The following is a 25,372-nucleotide window of genomic DNA, read 5'->3' as shown; positions in this document are numbered from 1 at the left end:
TGGTTGCAAAGTGGTGCAATACAAGAACTGTGCCACTTTGTGAATATGGCATGGCAGAAAAGCCACCTCAGCGCTGCCTTAGTGTAAAGAAAATTAGGCAATGGTGACGCTAAGGTGGCACAAAGGGCTTGTAAATATGCCCCTAGGCTTTTAGACCATTATTCTCGTACCTCAATTCAGTTGGGCTTATCTGTGTTTCATTCTCAGTTTCAGTGATTAAGATCTTGGCTCTGCAGCTAGGTGCAGAAGAGGAGTGACTGGCTTTCAATCTTGTCTCATTATTGGGTGTGAACCTATTAAGAGGGTTAAAATAAAAGTTAACAAACAAGTAATTTTATAGCTAGAGCTGAACTACAGGTCTGTCTTGGCTATAAGAACTGAAACATGAACCGAGCCATCAAAGAATTTGCCTTGAAAATGAGACAGTAAACATTAGGTAAATAATTGTTAGGCACTCTTTCGGATTACTTCTTGAATGCTGTATTTACTTTAGAGCATTCGATTATGTCACTGCATTGACACCTGCACTGGTATCTATTAAAAGCAACAATTTCAAATATGAACTTTTTCCCATCTGACAGGTGACTAAGAGATTTCACTTTGGCACCAGCACTGTATATACGGTTAATATTGTTTTTATATGTGGAACAACCTTATTTCTGTATATAAGTGATGTTTTTATTTAGCACACGTACTGAACTGAGGGCCTGATGTGCAAAGTCATTTTCTGCTTACAAATTCTGCGATTCTCATAATCATTGGGTTTGAGACCACACAATGGAATTTTGATACCTGATTCAGAGGTTGACAAATCTCAAAATGGGTTTAGAAATCCATAACAAATCGCTATTTGGAAGGGAAATTTTTAGAACATCAATTTGTGATGTTTTGCCACTAAAATCCAGCTGCAAAACATTTATGAGTTAATGATTCGGGCCTTGCCAACCAAGATGGCAGTCGGATCATAATCCACATTGGCTCCACTAACAATTTAGTTACAATGACGTGCGATCCGAGAAATTAACTGCAATTCTCAGTGAGAAAAAGGAGAGAGAAATGCAGAATCGCGCAAAGACCATCAAGAATCCTGATGGTTGATGAAGGAGGAGATTGAGCGGGGAGCAAGACAGAGGGGCCTTCATAGACATGGCAGCGTGCACAGACATCTCGTGCCCGCGGGGCCAGTAACTGAGCGGCACTTCAAACCAGACTGGCACTTACTCTGAACAGGTCCACTCTGAGGGCTCCTGGGGACTAAGACGTCTCCCTATGTCTGCTTCCCTGACCCTGGAGGGGAGTGGTGCATTTCTCCGGGGTCAGAAGTGGGGTTTGCACCCACTGCCGCTGCGGCCCAGTCTCGTGCAACGGAGTGCTGCCCTCGGGGGACATTGCATGATTCCACATAGAGGAGGGACAGGCCTTCCGTACTGTCTGGCCCCAACATTGTACTAATGAAGAGGCCCCGACCAACATGACAATGAAGAACTAATTGGTTAAGCTGCTGGTCCAAGGCCCAAGAACCCACTGGCGGATGGACCTGTACAGTCTGCTTGGCCCCGGCCGATGGCTCTCCTTCAGGGAAAACCTCCTGGCAAACACTGCCCTGCTGGGGTGTCTGCGTTGCCTGCAAGTGTATAGGCACTGGAGGAGGAAGCTATCTAGATCCCTGGGATCACATAGTGAGCAGCTCTGAGCCAGTAACAACCTACACATGCCACTAAGGGGGATAGGCTTTGAGGTGATCATGAATCTGTAGACAGCTTAGCCACCCCTCCTAACAATGCAGGCTCATACATCCAGCAGAGTAATTATCTCACCACATTTATTGGACCTGACAACGGGGTTGGGCGGCGGACCTCTGGGCCCTCATAGGTGGCCAACCACCGCCAATACTCATCCCAGGTAGCATACATAACTCTCAGAAAACATCAATCAAGTAAGGTCTCTAACTACTTCACCTTGACTGAACCCCAATGCGGGGAGATATCACTGACTCCGTCAGACCAGATGTCCCGTACTAAAAAAATCTCCTAACTCCCCTCAAGGACTTGAAAAAATAGCTCTGTGAGGAACTTAAAGCGGATCTGTCCTCATCTCTTGAAACCCTATGCTCCGATATCACTGATAAACTGACTACACTGCAGCAAGATATCAACACAGTGGGCACCTGCACGCACGATCTTGAAAATAAAATCAGGACTGGGAACAGTGGAAAGGCCGATTTGAGACCATAAATAACTCTAATACATCAACAACTATGAGAGTCTATGCTAAAGTGTGAAGAATTGGAAAATCGATCTTGCAGAAATAACATCCGAATCAGAAATTTGGAGGAGGGCGTGTAAGGGACAGATCTAAGAGCCTCTGTGATGTGAAAATACTAGACAGCACCTCGTCCAAAGTGGAAATTGACAGGGTACATCGAGTGGGGCCACATCCACCTGTGGAAGGAAGAAGTTCCACAGATGTTATAGCCAAAAAAAGGAAAAAGAACAGCGTGACATTCCAGGGAGCGACCTGCTCTCTAATCCAGGATATCACACAGGCGACTCTTCTGAGGCACCAAACATTCCATCCAGTAACCGAAAAATTAAGGCAGGAGCAGACCAGCCATCACTGGACATATCTCTTTGGATTGGCTTTTGAGCTCTATAACAAACCATACCATGTCACTGAGATAACTGAAGCTATGAACCTGTTGGGGATCCCACTTCCCCCAGATCTAGAGATGGAGGAGTCGGGCACTGCCTCCATAGAGTGGGCCCAGGGCACTCCACCGGAGATACCTGCAACATCAACCCTGACAAACGAAGAAATAAAGAGGACCACACATAAAGATGTAAAAAATGATCAATAAGAGGGGGCTGCTCCTACTTGGAGGCTGTGTTGAGATGTTCTTCGAGCGGGACGGGCGGGGAGGTACCTCCTCCTCTTGCACACTTGGCTGAGGGACGTGAGATGGTGGGTGACTTTGCGGATAATTACCCACACCATATGTACTTATATTACCCCTCCTCTGGCTAGCCTTTGCTAACTTATTGGACTAATGCTTCATACAAAGTCAATAGCAGTGTTAGACTGAATAGCCTACTAGTATTAAAGTTCTTAATCAGAATTATCCCAAGGGGGACCTTGCATTTGGCAAAGTCATAGAATTGTTGTTGTTTTTTTTTAACTTTCAGGTAAAGGCTGTAAGAGCTACAGAGATGCAGGAGGGCTGGCGGGGAACCTGGGGTGGGGGGCAGAACTGACTGATAAACAGTTGAAGCCCGGGGGCAGGAAATAGTAGGGTAGGACAATGGATGGGCCACTTTTCATAGGAGATCACTGTCAAACTATCATAGTAGTCACCACACTCATCTGGAATGTTAAAGTGCTTAATTTGCCAGCTGAGAGAATTAAACTATGGAAATGCCTTGCAGATAATCACCACAATATTGAGGCGATACAAAACACCCACCTTAAAAGGGATGATGACTATCGGCTGAGACATAAAAACTACCCCCTGTTATGTAAAGCATCTACCTCCTCTAAACATAATGGGTTGGCACTGATGTTTTACTCCTCAACGAAGTTTAGACCAGGGGGATACACAATGGACAAAGCAAGCAGAATTGTTATTGTGAAGGGAGAACTACAGGGCAGGATGTGTACCTTCACTTCCATTTATATCCCAACATTAACCACATGTGGTGGTAATGGAGGATTTCAATCTAACATGGCATTCCCAAATAGACAGCACTGTAGGAAGCTGGCCTGGTGTGTGGTGGGTACCTAAGGTACTTACACCTTATACCAGGTATCCCCTCTTAGTGAAGTGTAGGTAGTGTCTAGAAGCCAGGCTCTCTGAAGTCAGCCGTGGATGAGCACCCAAGCCTTATCTACGAAACTTGCAAAGCTCATGCAATACAACTGTAGTCCCCCGCACTTACACCCATGAAAGAATACATTCAGTGTTACAAAAATAAAGGTACTTTATTATGGTAACACAACACCAAAATTACTATAGAAGCAATACTCCCTTAGGAGGAAGTAATACACAATATATGTACAAAAGTTGTCAGAAATAGGAATAAGAATAGTTAGAAAACAGTGCAAACAGTACAAAACACAATAAAGAATAGTCAACCTAGGCCGAACACAAATCATATACTAAAAAAATGTAATGAGACAGTGTCACCCCCCACCCAGGTAAGTGGAGTGTGTAGAGGGTCACTGGGAGTACCAGGAAAGCACAAAGGTAAGTACCACAACACCCTCTAGCAACCAGGTAAGCATGAGTAAATTACTAGAATTTCCCAAGATCACTCACTTAGAAGAAAAAAAGAGAATTGCAAAACCTATAGATGAATACAAGAAACCAATGGTGGATTCCTGAGGACCTGTGGAATGAGGGGACCAAGTCCAGAAGACACAGCAGAGCCCAGTAGGGGCAGGAGCCCCTACCCAACAAACCGATGATAGGAGGAGTTGGTTGACGATGAAGAAGAAAAGTAAGAACTGCAGCCCTGGAGTCGGAGTCGAGTTCCTGGAGGATGCAGGTGATATCCCATGCCAGAAGGAAGATTACAGTCAGGTTTGTGTATCCAGATTCCATGAACAAGCTTTGGCACAGGCAAAACTAGCTGGTGGTGGAAAGTGGTGCTGCCAGGGACCAGCAAGGCCCAGGAGAACTCAACCCAGGAGGAGGAGCCAGTGGGAGCCCACAGGAGTCCTACAGGAAAGGGATATAGAAGGTGCAAGTGGAGCCTACGCAGCACTACGAAAGGGAATCCCACGCTGCAGGAGAGCCACTCAGGGAGCTGTGCTTTACAGGAAGGAGTGCTGGGGACTGGAGCTACACAAGGACTGAAGACCCATTGAAAGAAGTGTCAACAAGCCTTAGCAGCTGCAACAGACGCAGTGCATGGGGTGCTGTCCTGTGAGAAAAGGTAAGGGCCTACCTCCTCCCATCTGGACCACTTCCAACCACCAACCGTGATGCAAGATCGAGGCAGCTCAGCAGGAGAAGGGATCCACGCAGCCGGTCGTCATCGCTGTTGGTGCCTGGAGATACAGACGAGTGACTCCTTCACTCCAAGGGAGATTCCTTCTTTTTTCTGTGCAAATTGAAGAAGGGCTATCTTTAGAGGATACATGACTGGGGAAATGGTGCAGAAGCTGGATGGATCCATGGACCCAATGGTGTCGGCAAAGTCTTTGTCTTCGCTGCAGATTGTCGGATCCTGGAGAGTCAGGATGCAGTTTCCTTGGTCAGTATTTGACGTAAGAGATGCAGAGGAATCCTGCTTGAATCTTGTTGCAAGCCAAATCTGAGGTACTACTCAAAGGTGAGACCCTAAATAGCCCTGAAAGAGGGTTTGCCAACGCAGCTGGGTGACCACCTATCAGGAGGGGCCTCTGACGTCACCTGCCTGACCTGGACACACAGATGCAGCCAGAGTTCCCAGCCAACCTTGAATCCAAGCTGGCAAAACCCAGGGACCCTCTGCAACAGCTCTGGACACGACCCCTTCGATAGTGATGGACAGGGGAGTGGTCACTCCCTTTTCCACTGTCCAGGTTTGAGACAGAGCAGGGACTGGAGGTGCCTGTACCGGTATAGACTGGTTTATGCATGGAAGGCACCAAATGTGCCCTTCAAAGCATACTAGTGGCTCATGGAGGCTATCCCTCCCAAGCTATGTAACACCTATTTCCAAAGGAAGAGGGTATAACTCCACTCTCCCAAAGGACATCCTTTGTTCTGCCTTCCTGGGCTTGAGCTGCTCAAGCAACAGGAGGGCAGAAACCTGTCTGTGAGGTAGCAGCAGCAGAAGGCTGTAGGAGCAATGCTGGAGGTCCTCTAAGAAGCCTCCAGAGTGCATGGGATCACACAACCAATACTTGCAATAGTTCCAACATATTTGATACTAAACACGCCTAGGTTCGGAGTTACTATTATGTAGCTGGACAAAGGTAGTGGCCTATATTCAATACAAGTGTAAAATGGTGCCCCCTCAGTCACAAAGTCCAGGAAAATAGTCCTGGAGGTCATTGGGGCACATCTGCTAGTGCAGGGGTGGCTCACACACAGGTACTCTGCACCCTGCCCTCAGAGCTGAAGGGCTTGCAATTGGGGTGACTTATAAGTGACCTGGTGCAGTATAAATGGCAGTGTAAGGGTGCATGCACCTTTTCACGCAGGCTGCAATGGCAGTTGTATAGAAGCCTTTGAATGGGCTCCCTATGGGTGCAAAAAAAGGTATGCTGCAGCCCATAGTGATCCCCTGGAACTCCAATGCCCTGGGTACCTAAGTACCATATACTAGGGACTTATATGGGAGCACCAGTATGCCAATTGTGGGAGAAATACTGTATTACCATTATGCAATAACCATAACGTAAGGGAGAGATCATAACTACTGTGGTCCTGAGTAGCAGGATCCCAGTATACACAGTCAAACACACTGACAAACAGGCCAAAAGTGGGGGTGACCATGCTAGAAAGAGGCCACTTTCCTACACGGACAACAGGGATCTTGGCAACTTCAGATCCTGAAAGGCGGAGGCTTTTGGATCCTTCTACAACATCCTCTATCAGGAAGTACAGGCAGAGAAATGGGATCAAGAGGAATATTTGGAGGGGGTGAAATGACCTCAAGTTACGCAAACACAAAATTACATGCACTGAGAACCAACCATAGAAATGGAGGTATGTGCAACAATAAAAACCATAAAACTTAATAAAGCCCCAGGCCCTGACAGTTTTACAGCTCAATTCTATACATCATTCTATAAATCATTTAACTACATAGCCCAATCAGAGGCTGTCACGTGCAGCATGAGCGAATCGATAATTGCACATAGGCAAGAGTAGTGTGTAGAGGGGCACTGGGAGCGTGAGAAAACACCAAAGGTAAATAAAACACCCCACCCCAGAGCCCAGGAAAGCAGGAGTAAAGTACAGCTAGTTCCCTAAAAACACACTAGAGGTCATGATAAAGAGGAATGCAAAAACCAAGCAAGACTGCAAGACACCAACAATGGATTCCTGGCCTGAAGACCTGTGGAGAGAGGAGACCAAGTTCAAGAGTCGCTTAAGAGTCCAGGAGTAACAGGAGCCCCTGGTAACTTGGGTGAGGGTACAAGTGAAATCTCTGGTTAGAGGAAAAAGTCAGAAATGCACCAGTGAAGACAGCTGTGGGGTCTTGTTTGGTGTAGGAGATGCCCCACGTTGAGTAGATAAATGCAGGCTGGATTTCATAAATGGATTCTGCCAACAAGCCTTGGCTCATGCAAGAAACACATTTGGAGGGAAAGGGCATTGCAAGCTTTGGTTGTATGATTCCATGCACTCTGGGGGCTCCTTAGAGGACCCCCAATATTGCCATTCCAGCATTCTGAGATTTCCCAGGCAGTCCCAGCTGCTGCCACCTCTCAGACAGGTTTCAGCCCTCCTGTTGCTTGATCAGCTCAAGCCCAGGAAGGCAGAACAAAGGATTTCCTTTGGCAAAGGGATGTTACAGCTTTGGAAATAGGTGTTACAGGCTTGGGAGGGGTAGCCTCCCCAAGCCACTGGAAATGCTTTGAAGGGCACAGATGGTGCCCTCCTTGAATAATCTATTCTATGCTGATTCAGGGACCACCAGTCCTCGGAAATGGGCCTGGATGACGGGGGGGGGCACCTCTACTAGTGCGGGGGTGCCCACACACACAGGTACTTAGCACCCAACATTCAGGGTTGGAATACCTGATATATAGGTAACTTATAAGTGATCTGGTGCAGTGTCTATGGCTGTGAAATAGTGCATGCACTATTTCACACAGGCTACAATAGCAGTCCTGAAAAAGTCTTTGTATGGGCTCCTTATGGGTGGCAAAGAAATGCTGCAGCCCATAAGAACCAACTGGAGCCCCAATGCCCTGGTTACCTATGTACCAGAAACTAGGGACTTGTAAGGGGGGACCGGTGTGCCAATTGGGAGTGAAATATGGAGTCACTAAACTGTAGTGACAAATTTGGAAACAGGAAGAGCATGAGCACCGGAGTTCTGGTTAGCGCGACTCAAGTGGCAATTTAAAAAACAGTGAAACACACAGGCCATAAACCATAAGCACTGGTGACCTGACTAGGAGGATCCCAGTGACACAGTGAAAAACACAGTGACATCAGGCGGAAATTGGGGGTAGCATGCCAAAAAGAGAGTACTTTCCTATACTACACTTTTGTTGATATGGTGCGAGCTAATTATGCAGCTCTATGATCTAGTTACTGTTAATGGGACTTATTCTAAAGTATTCTTCTTGGGTAGAGGGACTAGGCAGGGCTCCCTTACAGTTTGACCTCAGTGTCGAACCCCTGGTGATTACACTTCAAGAAAATCCAAAGATACACAGATTAACGCTAGGGACCCCAGAACATAAAGTATCTCTCTTTGCGGCTGGCATTCTCTTGACCCTAACCTCCCCGTTCTCCTCACTACCAGCTCTCCTATCTGACTTGAGAGACTTCAAAGGGATTGCAGGTTTTAAGATAAACTGGAGGTAAATCATTCCTCCTCAATTTAACACTCACAGATAAAGGCATGTCCAACTTGATTGCCTTTACAACCTTTCAGTGGGCAACAAAGGAGATCACATACCTAGGAATCAAACTCATGACCTCCGTATCTACCCTCTACTTGGCCAATAACCTTCGACTCCTACGACAGATTAACACAGAGCTCAGACGTTGGTCCCCCATCTACCTTTCTTAGTTGGGGCGGATCAACGTGATGATGATGGTCCTGCTTAGGATCCTGCACCTCCTTCAAGCGTTTCAACTCCTATTACACAATGACTGTCTCCCATTCTACGCTCATTGATTATGAGTTTCTTATGGCAGAATGGTGGAACATGATTAGCATTTAAACGTTTATGACTACCATTTCAGCAGGAGCCCTGGCACTCCCAGATTTTCACCTATACTATCGGGCTGCCTAATTACGGGTGATAACCAAATAGTCCCACAGATTCTCAGACAAACGTTTGCTACATATGGATAGGGCCACTGTGGAGAGGGACATCTGGAATGTTCTCTGGAAGCACAAAAGTGAGACAACAACCCATGTTTACTAAGCATGTCAACCGGCCCAGCGGGAAAGCCCCAGCAAAGATTAAGCCGGCTCCGAATGGAGCCGGCGGGTTTGCTGGGGTGCGACGGGTGCAGTTCCACCCTTCGCGAATTTCAGTGTCTGCTATGCAGACACTGAAATTCTCAGTGGGGCCCTCTTACGGGGGCCCCTGCAGTGCCCATGCCATTGGCATGGGCACTGCAGGGGCCCCCAGGGGCCCCACGACACCCCTCACCGCCTTCCTGTTCCTGGCGGTCAAAACAAGGTTTTTTGTGGCCTTTTTCATGTACTCAGCCATCCTTGATCTGAGGCCAAGCACATAGTCCACAATGTCTTGTTTGGGAGCTTTTAAAGGTTGTTCCCAAACCTCCTTCACAAGATCAAAGGGGACCTCTTACAGGGTGTCCAAAGAGGAGTTCAAAGGGTCTGTAGCCCATTCCTTTCTGGGGTACCGCCCTATAAGCAAAAAGGAGGCATGGCAACAGGACATCCCATCTCCTCCTGAGTTTTTCATGATCATGCCTTTGGGAGTTGTATTAAACCTCTCAAACAATCCATTTGTTTGTGGATGATAAGGGGCGGTGAACTTGTAGGTAACACCACACTCCTTCCACATTGCTTTGAGATATGCAGACATGAAGTTACTACCTCTGTCTGATACCACTTCCTTAGGGAAACCCACTCTGGAAAAGATTGCTGGAGGATGCAGAGTTGTTTCCTTGGCAAAATACTGCAAACAAGCCTTGCTAGCTGCAAGAGTCGAGGTCAGAGAAAAAGGGTGCTGCCTGAGCCCAAGAAGGACCAAGATGTCGCAACTTGGGAGAGGAGACAGAGGGGGCCCTTAGCAACGTAGAGAGCCCATGCACAAGCAGGAAGCACCCGCAGAAGTCCTTGAACATAGTCTCAAGAAGTCTGAACATGGTGGTCATTGCACCACTGCAAAGAGAGGTCCTGCAACGCATTACGGGTTTGGCGGTTTGTGCACCACCATGGCGGCGGTGTGACCACCATCTGCTTGGCAGTCAGACCACAGTATTACGATGCTGGCAGTCCCATAAGGAAAGACTGCTGCAGTCCCGCCAGCACCACCAGGCAGCGCAGACCACCGCGGCAGCGATGCAGGCCAAAAAAGCTGACGGAGCTATTGTTTTGGATGGAAACATTATGATGTTGCCTACCGCCAGCATGACCATGGCAGTCCAACCACCACACCCCAGCAGGTGGAAACGGAAAGAATAAAGGAAGCAACTCACCTGCACGCACTGTTACATGACCTGTGTCATCATGGAGCCCATCACACACACGGCTTGCCGCAGGTGCTGCTCATCGATGGATCTACACAGCACCCACATTGCAACATAATAGAAGGTCAATGGGATGCATACTGGGTTGTGAAACACATATCCAAAGCTCACAATGCAAACAATACCTGCATAATAGTGATGGCGACATCAGGAGTATTCATGGACACATTTCACTTTGCACATGCCCCTAAAACAGCATTTGCATAGGAACTGACCCTTCATGTATCTCAGGGACAAACAATATTTGAGCCAAGTGATATGCCTAGCTGCACAAGTCAAGAAAGCACATACAATGGAAACAGCATGGTTCAGACATCTAGATGATGTAGCTGTAAGGTACACACATAAAAGTGGACACATGGTCAGTCAAATCCAAAGAAAGCTACCACAATTTAACATCCTCCATGTGTGGACAAACAAAACTCTAGCTCCCGCACATGAGACAAAAGTACAGTCTATATCACGGGACAAATCTATACCATACATGCTGATATTGGCCAGCAAAAGATGAAATACTTACCCTAGCAAGCATACCACAATGCAATGACACCCCAATTGGATCAACACCCATACATCCATACAGTGAACATCTACCCTTGTCTTGGGTGACCAACACTTCCCACAAAGTCAGATATTGAAAAACAACACAAATGTGGTGGATGTGTCTGTGGGTGTTGTGGTAGCGTCTGGGGGTATGGTGACTGAGGTGTGGGGGGCTGTGGGTTGTGAGCTGTTGTAGGATGCTGGCCTGGCTTGTAGTGGGTACCTTAGGTACTTACACCTTATACCAGGTCCAGGTATCCCTTATTAGTGAAATGTGGTAGTGTTCTAGCAGCTTAGGCTCATAGAGGTAGCTGTAGCAGATCAGCTTAGGCTGAACTAGGAGACATGCAAAGCTTCTGCAATACCACTTAAAGTTACACCATACTTATACACAATAAAAGACAGTACTCAGTGTTACCAAAAATAAAGGTACTTTATTTTAGTGACACAAGGCCAAAATTATCTTAGAGGCAATACTCCTTCTGAAGGTAAGTATTATACACAATATATAAACTAGACACCAAAATCAGGTAAGTAAATAGTCATAGGATAGTGCAAACAATAGAAAATACCATAGAATGCAATAGGAAGAAACAGGCCATGGGGCAACACAAACCATATATTAAGAAAGTGGAATGCGAATCACAAATTCCTCCAGGTAAGTGTAGTGTGTAGAGGGGCACTGGGAGTGTAGGAAAACCGCAAAGGTTGGTAGTATACCCCACCCCAGAGCCCAGGAAAGTAGGAGTAAAGTACTACAAGTTTCCTGAGGACACATTAAAAGTTGTGAATAGAGTTATTGGAAGAACCAAGCAAGACTGCAAGCAACAAATGGTGGATTCCTGGACCTGAAGACCTTCAAAGAGAGGAGACCAAGTCCAGAAGTCACAGAAGCTTCCAGGAAGGACAGGAGCCCCTGCCAACCTAGAAGATGGTGCAATAGAGGATTCTCTGGTTGGAAGAAGTCTGCAGGGGAGCACCAAAGAAGATGGCTGTGCATTCCTGCGTGATGCAGAGGATGTCCCATCTGCAGATGTTGGATGCCGGTGAGTTATTGCGCTGGATTAGTTCCAGCAAACCTTGGTTCAAGCAATGTCGCGGATTGTATCAAAATGGCGCTGCCTGGACCCAGGAGGGAGCTGGGGGCCTCAACTCGGACTAAGGAGGCAAAGGGGGCTCCCAACACTGGAGGGAACCCACAGATGACCAGGCAGCACCCACAGAGGTCCCAGGACACGGGGACAAAGAAGGTGCTAATTCCGGTTGCTGTAGCACTACAAAAGAAGGTCCCACGCTGCCGGAGAACAACTCAGCAAGTTGAGCATCGCAGGATACAGTGCTGGGGACCTGGGCCAGGCTGTGCATGAAGGATTCTTGCAAATAGTGCACAGAGTCATCAGGAGGTGAAGATGATGTGGTGCATAGGGGTACTGGCGCATATGGGGAAGGCAAGCTCTTATCTCCTCCAAATTTGGACAGCTGGACCTTAGGGCAGTCTGTGTCGAAGGGTGAAGACAGGGAGTCCCCAGAGTGTGCACGCCATGCAAACTGTTGCAGTTGCTGGCTGGATCTGAAGTTGCAGAGTCGCAATAGCCTTTTTGGATACTTTGTTGCAGTTACAGCGGTTCCTGGAGCAGTCTGCGGTTGATCTGAGGTCAGAGGATGAAGCAGGAGTTGCAGAGGATTCCTGGTGGAAACTTGCAAGCCAAATCTGAAGAGGAACTCACAGGAGAGACCCTAAATAGCCCTGAGGGGAGGATTGGCTATCTACCCAGGTATGCACCTATCCGAAGGGGTCTTTGATGTCACCTGTTGGCACTGGCCACTCAGAGATCTCCAGAGTGTCCCCACACCATGGAAAACAAGATGTCTAATGCCAGGGACACAATGCAGGAGCTCTGGGCACCACCCCTGGAGTGGTGATGGACAGGGGAATGGTCACTCCCCTTCCCTTTGTCCAGTTTGGCGCCAGAGCAGGGACAGAGGGTCCCTGAACTGGTGTAGACTGGCTTATGCAATGAGGGCACCATCTGTGCCCTATAAAGCATTTCCAGAGGCTCTGGGAGACTACCCCTCCCAAGCCTGTAACACCCTTTTACAAAGGGACAGGGCATACCACATTCCTCCCAAAGGAAATACTTTGTTCTGCCTTCCTGGGACTGGGCTTCTCAGACCCAAGGAGGGCAGAACCCTTTCTGTGAGGTGGCAGCAGGTGTAGCTGCGTTGCAAGCCTCAGAGAGCTGATTTGGCAGTACTGGGGGTCCATAGTGGAGCCCCCAGGATGCATGGGATAGGACCCCCAATACCAGATTTGGAATGGGGGGACGATTCCATGATCCTAGACACCTTACACGGCCATATTCGGAGTTACCATTGTGAAGCTACAAATAGGTATTGACCTATATATAGTGCATGCATGTAATGGTATCCCCGCACTCACAAAGTCCAGGAATTTGGCCTTGGACTGCGTGGGGGCACCTTTGCTAGTGCAAGGGTGGCATCATACTTAGTAACTTTGCACCTACCCTTCAGTAAATGAAGAATAGACATACAGGTGACTTATAAGTTACTTACGTGCAGTGAAAATGGCTGTGAAATAGTGTGTGCACTATTTCACTCAGGCTGCAGTGGCAGTCCTGTGAGAGGGTTTGTCTGAGCTCCTGATGGGTGGCAGAAGAAATGCTGCTGCCCATAAGGATCTGCTGGAACCCTAGTGCCCTGGGTACCTAGGTACCATATACTAGGGACTTATAAGGGGGGTCCAGTGTGCCAATTGGAATTGGCGTATGAAGTCACTAAACTATAGTGACTAATTTGGAAGCAGAGAGAGAGTAAGCACTGAAGTTCTGGTTAGCAGAACTTCAGTGACACAGTTAAGCACTACTGACAACACACACAGTAGGCCACAAACTATGAACACTGGGGTCCTGGCTGACAGGATCCCAGTGAGACAGTAAAAATACACTGACATACACTCACAAACAAGCCAAAAGTGGGTGTAACCATGCTAGAAAGAGGCTACTTTCTCACAGGTGTTGTCTGGGTGTATGGTGGGTGTGATGGATGTATCACTGGGTATTGTGGTGGTGTCTGTGGGAATGGTGGATGTGGTGTGTTGGTCAGTGGGAGTGTCTGTTGAAATGGTGGCTGATGTGGTGTCTGTGGGTGAATGTTGAGTGCCTGCATGCCGGTGTGCCTGGTAGAGTTTGTGTCGCTGTGTGCTGCTTGTGTGTGTTGAGGTTGGTGCATGTGGATGTGTCTGTGTGCTCAGGACAAGTAGGGGAACAGGGAATTTGGATAGGGAAGAGAGAGGTGGTGGGAGGGAGGATTGGGGATGGATTGCTGTCATCATTGAGGAGGGCAGAGCCTGAAAAGTTCTCTGTAGGCCAGACACCATCAAAATCATGAACACCATCCACTCCGGCTCTCCATATGACCTCTGCACTCACCACATCCTCAACAAAGCAAGCTCTGTGATCGCACCCCAACTACGGAAGATCATCAACAGCTCCTTCGAGTCTGCCACCTTCCCAGACAGCTGGAAACATGCCGAGATCAACGCCCTCCTCAAAAAATCCAAGGTGGACCAAAAGGACCACAAGAACTTCTGGCCTATCTCCCTGCTCCCCTTCCTGCAAAATTCATTGAGAAGGCTGTCAACAGACAACTAACCCGCTTCCTCGAGGAAAACTGCACCCTGGACCCTTCCCAATCTGGATTCCGCAGCAATCACAGTACCGAAATCACTATCATCGCCGCCACTGACGACATCAGAATCATACTATACAATGGTGAAACCGCAGCACTCATCCTCCTAGACCTCTCGGCTGTGTTCAACACCCTACGCTCACGCCTCAGCAATGTAGGAATCCGTGACAGAGCCCTGGACTGGGTCACCTCCTTTCTCACCAGCAGAACCCAGACAGTCTGCCTCCCCCCATTCCGCTCGGAGGCCACCAAAATCATCTGCGCCGTACCCCAGGGTTCGTCCCTCAGCCTGACCCTCTTCAACATCTACATGGCCCTGCTTGCTAACATCACCCAATCCCACAACCTCAACATCATCTCATACGCCGACGACACCCAGCTGATCCTATTCCTCACCAAGGACTCTGCCAAGACCAACCTCCATGAAGGAATGAAGGCCATCGCCGAATGGATGAAGAGGAGATGCCTCAAACTCAATTCCGACAAGACAGAGGTCCTCATCTTTGGCTCCATCCCCTCCGCATGGGATGACTCCTGTTGGCCTGCCACTCTCGGAGCCGCTCCGACTCCCACCGACCACGCACGCAACCTAGAATTCAGAACAGGCTGCAACGCATCCAGAACGCCTCTGCACGCCTCATCTTGGACATCCCCCACCACTGCCACATCACAGACCGCCTGAGAAACCTGCACTGGCTCCCAGTCAACAAAAGAATCACCTTCAAACTCCTCACCCACGCTCACAAAGCACTGCACAACACCGGACCAGAATACCTCAAAAGACGGCTCTCCTTCTACACCCCAACCTGGCGTCTCCGCCCCGCCGACCTCGCCCTCGCAACTGTCCCACGCATCCGCAGAACTATAACCAGTGGTAGATCATTCTCGCACCTTGCCACCAAAACGTGGAACACTCTTCCCACCCACCTGCACCAGTCCAAAGACCTCTTTACCTTCAGGAAACTTCTCAAGACCTGGCTGTTTGAGTAGTAGGAACACCCCCTCCTTTCTCCCCCCACTCCTCAGTGCCTTGAGACCCTCACAGTTGAGTAGTGTGCTTTACAAATTTGTGATTGATTGATTGATTGACATGTCACTATGAATGTCTTCCAGGAAAGCATTTGTCTGAAGTTGGCTTACCAACCCCTGGATGGCATTCACAATGGCAGTCTGCCCCACAGAAGGTTATGGACCTCCTGACACTCCTCTCTCTCAGGAAGTCAATAGCCTTTTCAATCAGGGCAGCAGGAGTAACGGGCTGGCACTGAGGTACCTAGGGCAAAGGAGACGCCAACCCTGTTAGGTGGGTGGGCATGGCCAACTGGGTGGGGAGCAAAGAGGAAGGGTGGTGCTAGTACTGGGGGTGGCGGACAAGGATGGTACAGGAACAGTTCCTGGTGGGTCCCCCACCACTAGGGAGTGGCCAATGGAGGTAGAATCTAAAGATGACGAGGTTGATCCTGTGTCCTCGGTGGCACTCCCCTCACCTTCCGTGCCACAGGGTCCCTCCATGTCAGTGGTGTCATGACTGGAGGTACTGTGGCCAGATGCTTCCCCACTTGGTTTTGCCCTGTCTCCTTCACTTGATGATGCTCCAAATACAAAAGGGAAAGGGTCTCCGCATGTTCCTGATCACACCTGAACAAAAGCTGTGATTTACAAACAGTACCATGATATCAAGTAGGCCCCAGTAACAAACTACTTCAAGCTGGCTCCTACATGACTCATACATATGCATGTATGTCATATGAACTGTCAACTGTTGCCCACAGGAAAATCAGGTCTCAGGTCTCCAATTGCATGGGTGAAGCTGTGCAATCATAATAACCATTGAACAAGTAGAACACCATATCACCTTCAATGCTTTGCCTCATGGAGCATACCTATTACCTGTTGTCATACAATAGTAGGCCAATGCCAAGTTCATTCCAACTGATCCCACGCAAGGTCATGTAGACAACTATTTGTCACATACGCAATAACACAACAATAAGAAATGATGCTCCAAATCCTGCCATGTTGCTGACAGCAGTACAGTATCCTGAAGAAGGTGACATGGAAATACTCACATCACACTGGAAACATGTCAACAATTCACACTTCACCATGTGTAAATTGTCCTAATTGAGTCATGGAGGTAGTACTAATGTTGCTCAGATATAATACATATTTGGCATGGAAATGTACACTGTAGTCAAAATGTGCAAATTGCCAGGGAGATATGTTGCTAAAATACATAACACTATGAAACAGCTAGCCCCCGGAAAATGACCACCACTATATGGCACCTCTTACAATGACAAACTCTGATTGCATCAGTAGAAGCCATTAGTTCTTTGTATATTGCAGAGGCCCAGGGATTTACAAGCACTTGTAGAAGGCCCTGGACATGTTGCCCAATGGGAAGCTACATCACTGTCTCCATTTTGGTCCTGCAAACCCAGATGTCCGTGGAAGAATAGTTCTACCCAACCACATGTGATTCCAACAAAACTGCAGGTCACTCCATGATGTGTGCCAACAGTCAGGCAACATATGTTTCCCATTTCACATGTGCAGTGCACTTTGCCACTTGAAGCCACATCAGTGGCATGGAAATTAACATTTTGTGTAAAAACTCTAGTCCTACATGTCATATCTCTCATTGCTACTGAAGTTGTACATGCCAAATGAAATGCAATGACGGGTGAAGTATGTGTGAGCCAACAATCAATGGTGACACAGTCCTGTCTGTGGCACCACATAAAATGTAGCCTTATTACCTATGTCCAATTCAAAAGACAGGTTGGCATGCAACTATATGCGAGGGAATACAGAACTCTTCGTGTGAACATAGGTAGATGAAGCATGAAGCAGCAGTGTACACATTTTGTTAAAAGAGAATAGGACACATGCTAACATGTCAGCACAAGGAATTGTGGCAACAGTGATGGGCCATAAACCGTGTCAATGGACATTACTCACTTACCAAGGGAAAGTTTTGATCTGTAGCTGCACCCAAAGAACAATGTATGCTCTGTCATATGTGTGATGCTACCTTCACATGTCAGAGAGTAGTGAGGCACCAGCACTCATCACACACTGAAAACAAGTGGCCTCTTGGGAGCAGATGTCAATTTACTCACTAGACCAGACACATGGCTGAGGACAGTGATCCATCACTTCTTTTTCTTTGGACTGTAAAACTGAGGAGTAGTGGTCTGTTGCGTAGAATTTAGACCCACTACAACAACAAACCTTCCTTGATTGATCACTGTACAAAGCAATGTGTTGTCTCTGGAGAGCAATTGTTTTGTGGATTGTACTCAGTTGTGTCCTAGGTCCCTGGGCTACTAGGCAAGGCACATCAATATGCACCAAATTACTTATCTACACAAACAGTTACTCATCTTGTGTGTCACACATGGTCAATCCCCAGTCATCAGGAGTAGATGTCAGAACCTAACACATTAACTTGGCTGTGTGACAGGCAGTAATATGTCCTGTACTCATTGTGGCTGCTGTGCTCCCTGCAAATGCCCATCAAGGTCTGGGTATGCTACTGCCAGAATGCGGGCCCTAGTGGGGTCATGCTTCGAGGTATGCCCGCCCACATTGGGAGGACAGCCGTATCTTTATCTCTGAGATCTTCTGGCCCAGCACCTCAGGTCCTTCCACCTCTTGCAACAGTGGGCACTTTTCAGGCTATGGACCCCCAGGGTCTGCACCTCCTGGGCGATGGCTCTCCAAATCTCCTTCTTTTGATGGGTGTTTACCTATATGGATGCAAGAGACAAATCCAGCAATTACAAACAATCGTTTTGCTCAAATGGTTGCGTCACACTTGTCAGAAACACCAAGCATAGAATGGGGAATTTGTCAACACACCACAAGTGTGAAGCACATGCCAATAAGTACAGGGACATGAGTACACACTTTTGGATTCATCTGCAGACTAACCCACTACCCTGCCCAAGGCCTACAATGACTAAGCAAGCCTAATGACATCAGGTATTTGATGCTCCAGCAACATGTACTGTGATGTGAGCCACAATGAAACACCACACAGCAATGTGGTTTCTGAAGGGTAAACTTGTTAGGCCTGACTGGACAAACACATTTACACTCTGCAACACTGACTCAATGCATACAGTCCCTACAGGCAACTATCATAGTACAGACTTCACCCTCACACTTGAGTGACAATAAAAGGGCTGGCATGGTGGGCACGGAAAGTATCTTCTCTGTGAATGTGTGGACATGTGGCCTACCAAATGCAGACTCATGTCACTTCAGAGTAGGTTTCATGGTATGTACCTGTACCACAAAACACTCCTTTAAACATATGTTTCTAACCTACAAAGAGAGCAACTCAGCGAGTTGAGCGTCACATGATGGAGTGCTGGGGACCTGGGCCATGCTGTGCACAAAGGAATTTTGCAAGTAGTGCACAGAGGCTTCAGGAGATAGAGAATACGCAGTACACAGGGGTACTGTCGCTCCCAGGGAAGGTAAGGTCCTACCTCCTCCAAATTGCATAAGCAGGACCACAGGACAGCCTATGTCAATGGGATCCACCCTCTCTGTCCTTAGGAGCATGCTTGTCGCTGTGAGAGGAGTCTAAGGGAATCGGTCGCCGACTTGGAAGGTGCCTGCGTGAGCAGGGGAGTGACTCTGTCATCCCACAGGAGATTTCTTCGGTCCTTCTGGTGCAGGATGAAGACAGGGAGTCCCCAGAGTGTGCATACCATGGAAACTGTTGCAGTTGCTGGCTGGAGCTGAAGTGGCAGAAGAAAAGTATCCCTTTTGGATACTTTGTTGCTGTCACAGCAGTTCCTGGAGCAGGCTGTGGTTGATCTGAGGTCAGAGGATGAAGTAGTAGTTGCAGAGGATTCCTGAAGAAAACTTGCAAGCAAAATCTAAAGAAAACCCACAGGAGAGACACTAAATAGCCCTGAGAGGGAGATTGGCTACCTCATCAGGTAAGGACCTCTCAGGAGAGGTCTCTGACGTCACCTGCTGGCACTGGCTACTCAGAGCCCTCTAGAGTGCCCCCACACCTTGCAAAGCAAGATGGCTGAAGTCTGGGACACACTGGAGGAGCTCTGGGCATCACCCCTTGGGTGGTGATGGATAGGTGAGTGGTCCCCCCCCTTCCTTTGTCCAGTTTAGCATCATAGCAAGGGGCAAGGGGTCTCTGAACCGGTGTAGACTGGTTTATGCAAGGAGGGCACCACCTGTGCCCTTCAAAGCATTTCCAGAGGCTGGGGGAGGCTACCCCTCCCTAGCCTGTAACATCTATTTCCAAAGGGAGAGGGTGTAACACCCTGCTCTCAGAGGAAATGCTTTGTTCTGCCTTCCTGGGAATGAGCTGCTCAGACCCCAGGAGGGCAGAACCCTACGTGTGAGGTGGCAGCAGCTGTAGCTGTAGTGCAAGCCTCAGAGCGCTGCTTTGGCAGTACTGGTTTCCATGCTGGAGCCTCCAGGATGCATGGAATTGGCTCCCCAATACCAGATTTGGAATGGGGGGACAATTCATGATCTTAGACATGTTACATGGCCGTATTCGGATTTACCATTGTGAAGCTACATATAGGTATTGACCTATATGTAGTGCACGTGTGTAATGGAGTCCCCGCACTCACCAAGTCCCAGGAAATGCCATGAACTATGTGGGGGCACCTTTGCCAGTGCAAGGATGCCCTCACACTTAGTAACTTTGCACCTAACCTTCAGCAAGTGAAGGTAAGACATATAGGTGACCTATAAGTTACTTAAGTGCAGTGAAAATGGCTGTGAAATAGTGTGTGCACTATTTCGCGTAGGCTGCAATGGCAGGCCTGTGTGAGGGTTTGTCTGAGCTCCCTATGGGTTGCAAAAGAAATGCTGCAGCCCATATGGATCTCCTGGAACCCCAATGCCCTGGGTACCTAGGTACCATATACTAGGGACTTATAAGGGGGGTCCAGTGTGCCAAGTGAAATTGGTAAATTAAGTCACTAGCCTACAGTGACAAATTTAAAAGCAGAGAGAGCATAAGCACTGAGGTTCTGATTAACAGAGCCTCAGTGACACAGTCACGCACTATACAGACACACACATTAGGCCATAAACTATGTGCACTGGGGTCCTGACCAGCATGATCCCAGTGAGACAGGCAAAATCATTCTGATATACAGGTAAAAATGGGGGTAACATGTCAAGAAAGATGGTACTTTCCTACAGCAGTATTTCATTATCAGGACATGTAACATTCCCCTGTATATGTCCTACCCTTTAAATACACTGCACCCTGCCCATGGGGCTGTCTTGGGCCTACCTAAGGGGTACCTGTAGTATTGGAAAATGGGTAACTTCAGGTTTCATATTTATATTTAGTATTATTATGTTTTGTGTATTTCGCTTATCTATTATTGTATGATGGTATCTCCCATCTCTCCCAATTGGTCTGCTGACTATCCGGAATGTGAGGATCACATTCTCTGCTGGACAGTTGGAGGCATTCTGCAAGGCTTAGGAGAAGGTTGGAGTTCCTATTTACTTGGGGAGATTTACTGGATTAAACTTTAAGGAAATCATCCTTTGGAGTGTGGACTCCATTCTTCCGATTGGTTTCCCCCAGTTCAGTACCATACATGTAGTAAAAAGGGAAGGTTTGGGCCTGGCAAGTGGGTGCACTTGCAGGTTGAAATGGCAGTTTAAAACTGCACACAGACACTGCAGTAGCAGGTCTGAAGCATGTTTACAGGGCTACTCATGTGGGTGGCACAATCAGTGCTGCATGCCCAATAGTAGCATTTGATTTACAGGTCCTGGGCACACATGTTGCACTATACTAGGGACTTACTGGTAAAACAAAAATGCTAATCATGGATAAACCAATCATCAGGTCAATTTAGACAGAGAGCACTTGCACTTTAACACTGGTCAGCAGTGGTAAAGTGCTCAGGGTCCGAAAGCCGGCAAAAATGAAATGTAGCACATAGTCGAAAACATTTATTTTCCTTAATTAATTTGTGTTCTTATCATATCCTTTCAGAATATGTAATATTAATTTCAATATGTATTGTTAATTTTAAAGCAAGTCAACATTGATTCAAGGCAAGCCATATTTAAACAGTGAGCATATTTTAATTTACACATGGCTTGTGTTAATTTCGATATGTGCTTTATTCATTTCAAAGCATGCTACATTTATCTCATATAGTTTCATATCCATTTTAATAAGTGTCATATTAATTTTAATGAATGTCATATTAATTTTGATATGGGTCATATCAACTTCATCAGAAGTCATATTCATTCGGATATGGTTCATATAAATCTTAACATGTGTCATATTGCTTTAAATAAACTGTATATTCGCGTCAGTGGATGTCATATTCATCTGAACACCTGACATTATAATTTTAACATGGGTCATATCCATTTCAACATAGGTCACGTTCATTTCAATATATGCAGTACTCATGTCGATGTGTATTATATTGTTTTCAAAGCATAACATTCATTTTGACATGTTTCATTTTAAAGTCAGCATTGGTCATATTCAGTTTAAGGCATGTTGGATTAATTTCAAAAGGGTTTATCTTCATTTCATGTCATATTCATCTTGGCATGTGCCATATTCCTTTCAATAGATGTCTTATTCATATTTACGCATGATATTGATTTTAACATGACTCATACCAATTGCAATACATATCATAATTATGTTAATGTGTGTCATATCACTTTCAATGCAAATCATATTCATTTGTTTTATAAATGTAATGTTCATTGCACATTATATTCCTTTCAGAATAATGCATTTCCATTTCAGTACCTTATATTCATTTCAAGCTGTCATATTTATTCCAATGTGTGTCATATTCCTCTTGGCATATGTCAGTCATTTCAAGAAATGTTGCATTCTTTTTTACAAATATTGTATGTGTTTCAGTGATTGCTTTATTGTTTAGTGAGGGCCATATTTATTTCAGTATGATTGATATATATTTCAGTATATCTCTTATTCAATTCTGAGTGTGAGTTATTCATAATAATCACTAAGTAGCATATTCACTTTGCCTGGTTTCATATTTGTTTTGGTTCAAGTCAGATTCACTCTGCCAGGTATCATATTTATTTTGACACATAGTACATTAATTCTGGTGTATGTCATATTCATTTTGCAACACGCTATGCATTCCAGGAGGGGTCCTATATAGGGAGCTGTAATTTTGACATGAACGGCTTCCCATAACCTCCATCTTTTGTGGGGCCTATTGCTCCAGGTTTCAGTATCTAAACTAAATAGATAGAATATGCCACGTCTTGCTCTGGGTATTTGTTGTCAATGCTTTTGAAATTTAGTTGGAGTTGTAAATATAACCGGGCATTAAGCATTATCGTAGTAAAATAGCAGTCTTCTCACTTCTGGCCAGTGCTTAATTTGTAAATAAAAACATGCCGGTGCTCAAAGCCCTCCTCTTCAACACGCAGCTGCTGAAATTAAATGTGCAAGCATAATCCTGAAGCCATCTTGGGCCTCTTCCATCCATTAACAGCCACTCCCTGCCCCTTCAGCTCACTCCTGCAGCTTTCAGCTTTCTGCTTTCTCCCATTGTGACGCTTTTTCATTTTTCTCTTCCTCCATTTTTCCCATATGTGTATGTTTCTCTCAGTAAATGATTGAGGCAGAAAAATAAGCGCCAGCCCTCGAAAATAAATGCCGGCGCTCTGGAATCAAAGTTAAGCACTGCTTGTGGCCCACCAGGAGTTTCCGAATGCCAAAATGGTCAGATGGTCTTGGTTGTGTTCATGTCATACAATGAGTTAATCTCCCTAATATTGTGGTGAACGAGCTACATTTTCCATTATTATCGATAACACAACCTTCACAATCTTGTCCCGCCCTGCTATTATGTTCAGGTACATTCTACATTAATCCATGATGGACATCTGTGATTTACCCATGCCCAGCTGTTTTATTCCACATATCTACTACTTATTTTAACATACTCATCTTTATAACAACTACTGAATAAAAGTAAGATGCACATTTAAAATGTGCCCTTAAAAAAACATTCTGCAGAGCCATCTTCACATCCTTATTTCGTAGACTGTAGATAACGGGGTTCAGCATTGGAGGGGTCACAGTGTAAAACACAGAGATAAATTTATCCCAATTTTCAGGGTTTTTAGACACTGGTCTCATGTACATGTAGATTGCGGTGCTGTAGAATATGGTGACAATGATCAGATGAGAAGCACATGTGGAGAAGACTTTGAATCTGGCTTTGGAGAAGCGAATTCTTACAACTGTGATAATGATTCGGATGTAGGAGACTGCAGTGAAGAGACACGGTATCAAAAGTACAAATATTCCTGAACAGAAGATAATCATCTCTGTGACATAAGTGTCCACACATGCCATCTTCAGAAGAGCAGTGGAATCACAAAAAAAATGATTAATTGTAGACCCACATACTGGCAACCGCAGTGTAACAAATGTGCCTGCGAATGCTATTACACTGCCACAAAGCCAGCAACAAGATGCTAATGTAATGCAAATAGATATGCGCATAATGACTGTATAATGCAGGGGAAATGTGATGGCAACATAGCGATCATATGCCATGATTGCAAGAAGCACACATTCTGTACCGCCGAAGAACAATAAAGTGTACATCTGAGCTGCACAACCACTGAAGCTGATCCTACTTCTAACAAGAAGTTGGGCCATCATGTTGGGAACAATCACAGATGCAAAGCAAATGTCCACCAAGGAAAGGTTTCCCAGGAAGAAATACATAGGCATATGAAGCCGAAGGTCACTGATGCAGGCTATGATGAGGCTTATATTTCCAATCAGAGTCAACATGTATACAATCAAAAATAACACAAAGAGAAAAATCCTTACAGTCGGGTCCTGAGACAGGCCAATGAGTAGGAACTCTGTATTGTAGCTTCCATTTTTCATTTCTATTTGTTCCAATTCCATATAATCTAAAGAAAAAGAAGATAGACCCTTAACAAATGCATTGTGCATAAGTAGTGTTTGATCTCATAGAATGCATATAGTAGATACACATCTTATTAGCGCTGTCGCATAGGCTCTCATTATTCTAATGAGACTACTGGATTTTGAGCAGCAGAATCACCCGCGGTGTGGGAGACAATGGTGGTCATTATGAACATGGCGGGTTGGCCCGCCATGCCGGCGTTTGCGGGTGAAACCGCGAGCCGGCATGGCGGGCCATTCCGCCACATAATGAACACAGTGAGGGTCACCATCTGCAGCCCTCACTCACCGCCAGGCTTCCTCTGTCAGGCAGCCTGGCAGCGGGTAGAAACATCATCATACAGGGCAGCCTTTGCATGGGCAGTGCAGGGGCCCCGGTGCAGTGCACCGTCGTGCAGGTCACTGCCTGAATTTTGGGCAATGATCTGAGCGACGGGTGCAGCTGTACCTACCGCACAGAGGCATTGGCGGCGAGTCCATGTGCAGCCTCCATCAATGTCCCGGCCAGGCCTTCCTGTGGGCTGGCGGGCGGAAACAATGTTCCCGCCGGACGGCCCACAGGAAGGTTCATTATTTGGCCGGCGGGGATCTGGGGACGCTGGAGGTCAGTGTTTTGACCACCAGCATGAACACAGCGGCTGTTACCGCTGTGTTCATTATGAGGGCCTAAGTCTAACCCACTGCTGGTGACACCTGTCACTCCAATCAGGGTTTTGCTCTGACTAACTAGCAGTGCC

General features: G+C 46.7%; 1 protein-coding gene across 1 annotated transcript in view; it reads right to left on the bottom strand.

Moving 5' to 3' along the window:
- Window positions 1-351: 351 nt before the first annotated feature.
- LOC138296977 (olfactory receptor 2D2-like) overlaps window positions 352-25,372 on the bottom strand; it is a 40,999-nt gene continuing 15,978 nt past the window's right edge. The window contains exons 4-5 of the mRNA XM_069236493.1: window positions 23,633-24,619; window positions 352-410 (exon numbers count right to left, since the gene is read on the bottom strand). Coding sequence (XP_069092594.1) covers window positions 352-410; window positions 23,633-24,619 — 1,046 coding nt within the window. The remainder of the gene's footprint in view (window positions 411-23,632; window positions 24,620-25,372) is intronic.

Source organism: Pleurodeles waltl, chromosome 5 (assembly GCF_031143425.1).
Source record: "Pleurodeles waltl isolate 20211129_DDA chromosome 5, aPleWal1.hap1.20221129, whole genome shotgun sequence".
NCBI classification, from domain to species: Eukaryota; Metazoa; Chordata; class Amphibia; order Caudata; family Salamandridae; genus Pleurodeles; species Pleurodeles waltl.
This window is presented reverse-complemented; position numbering and strand designations above follow the sequence as displayed.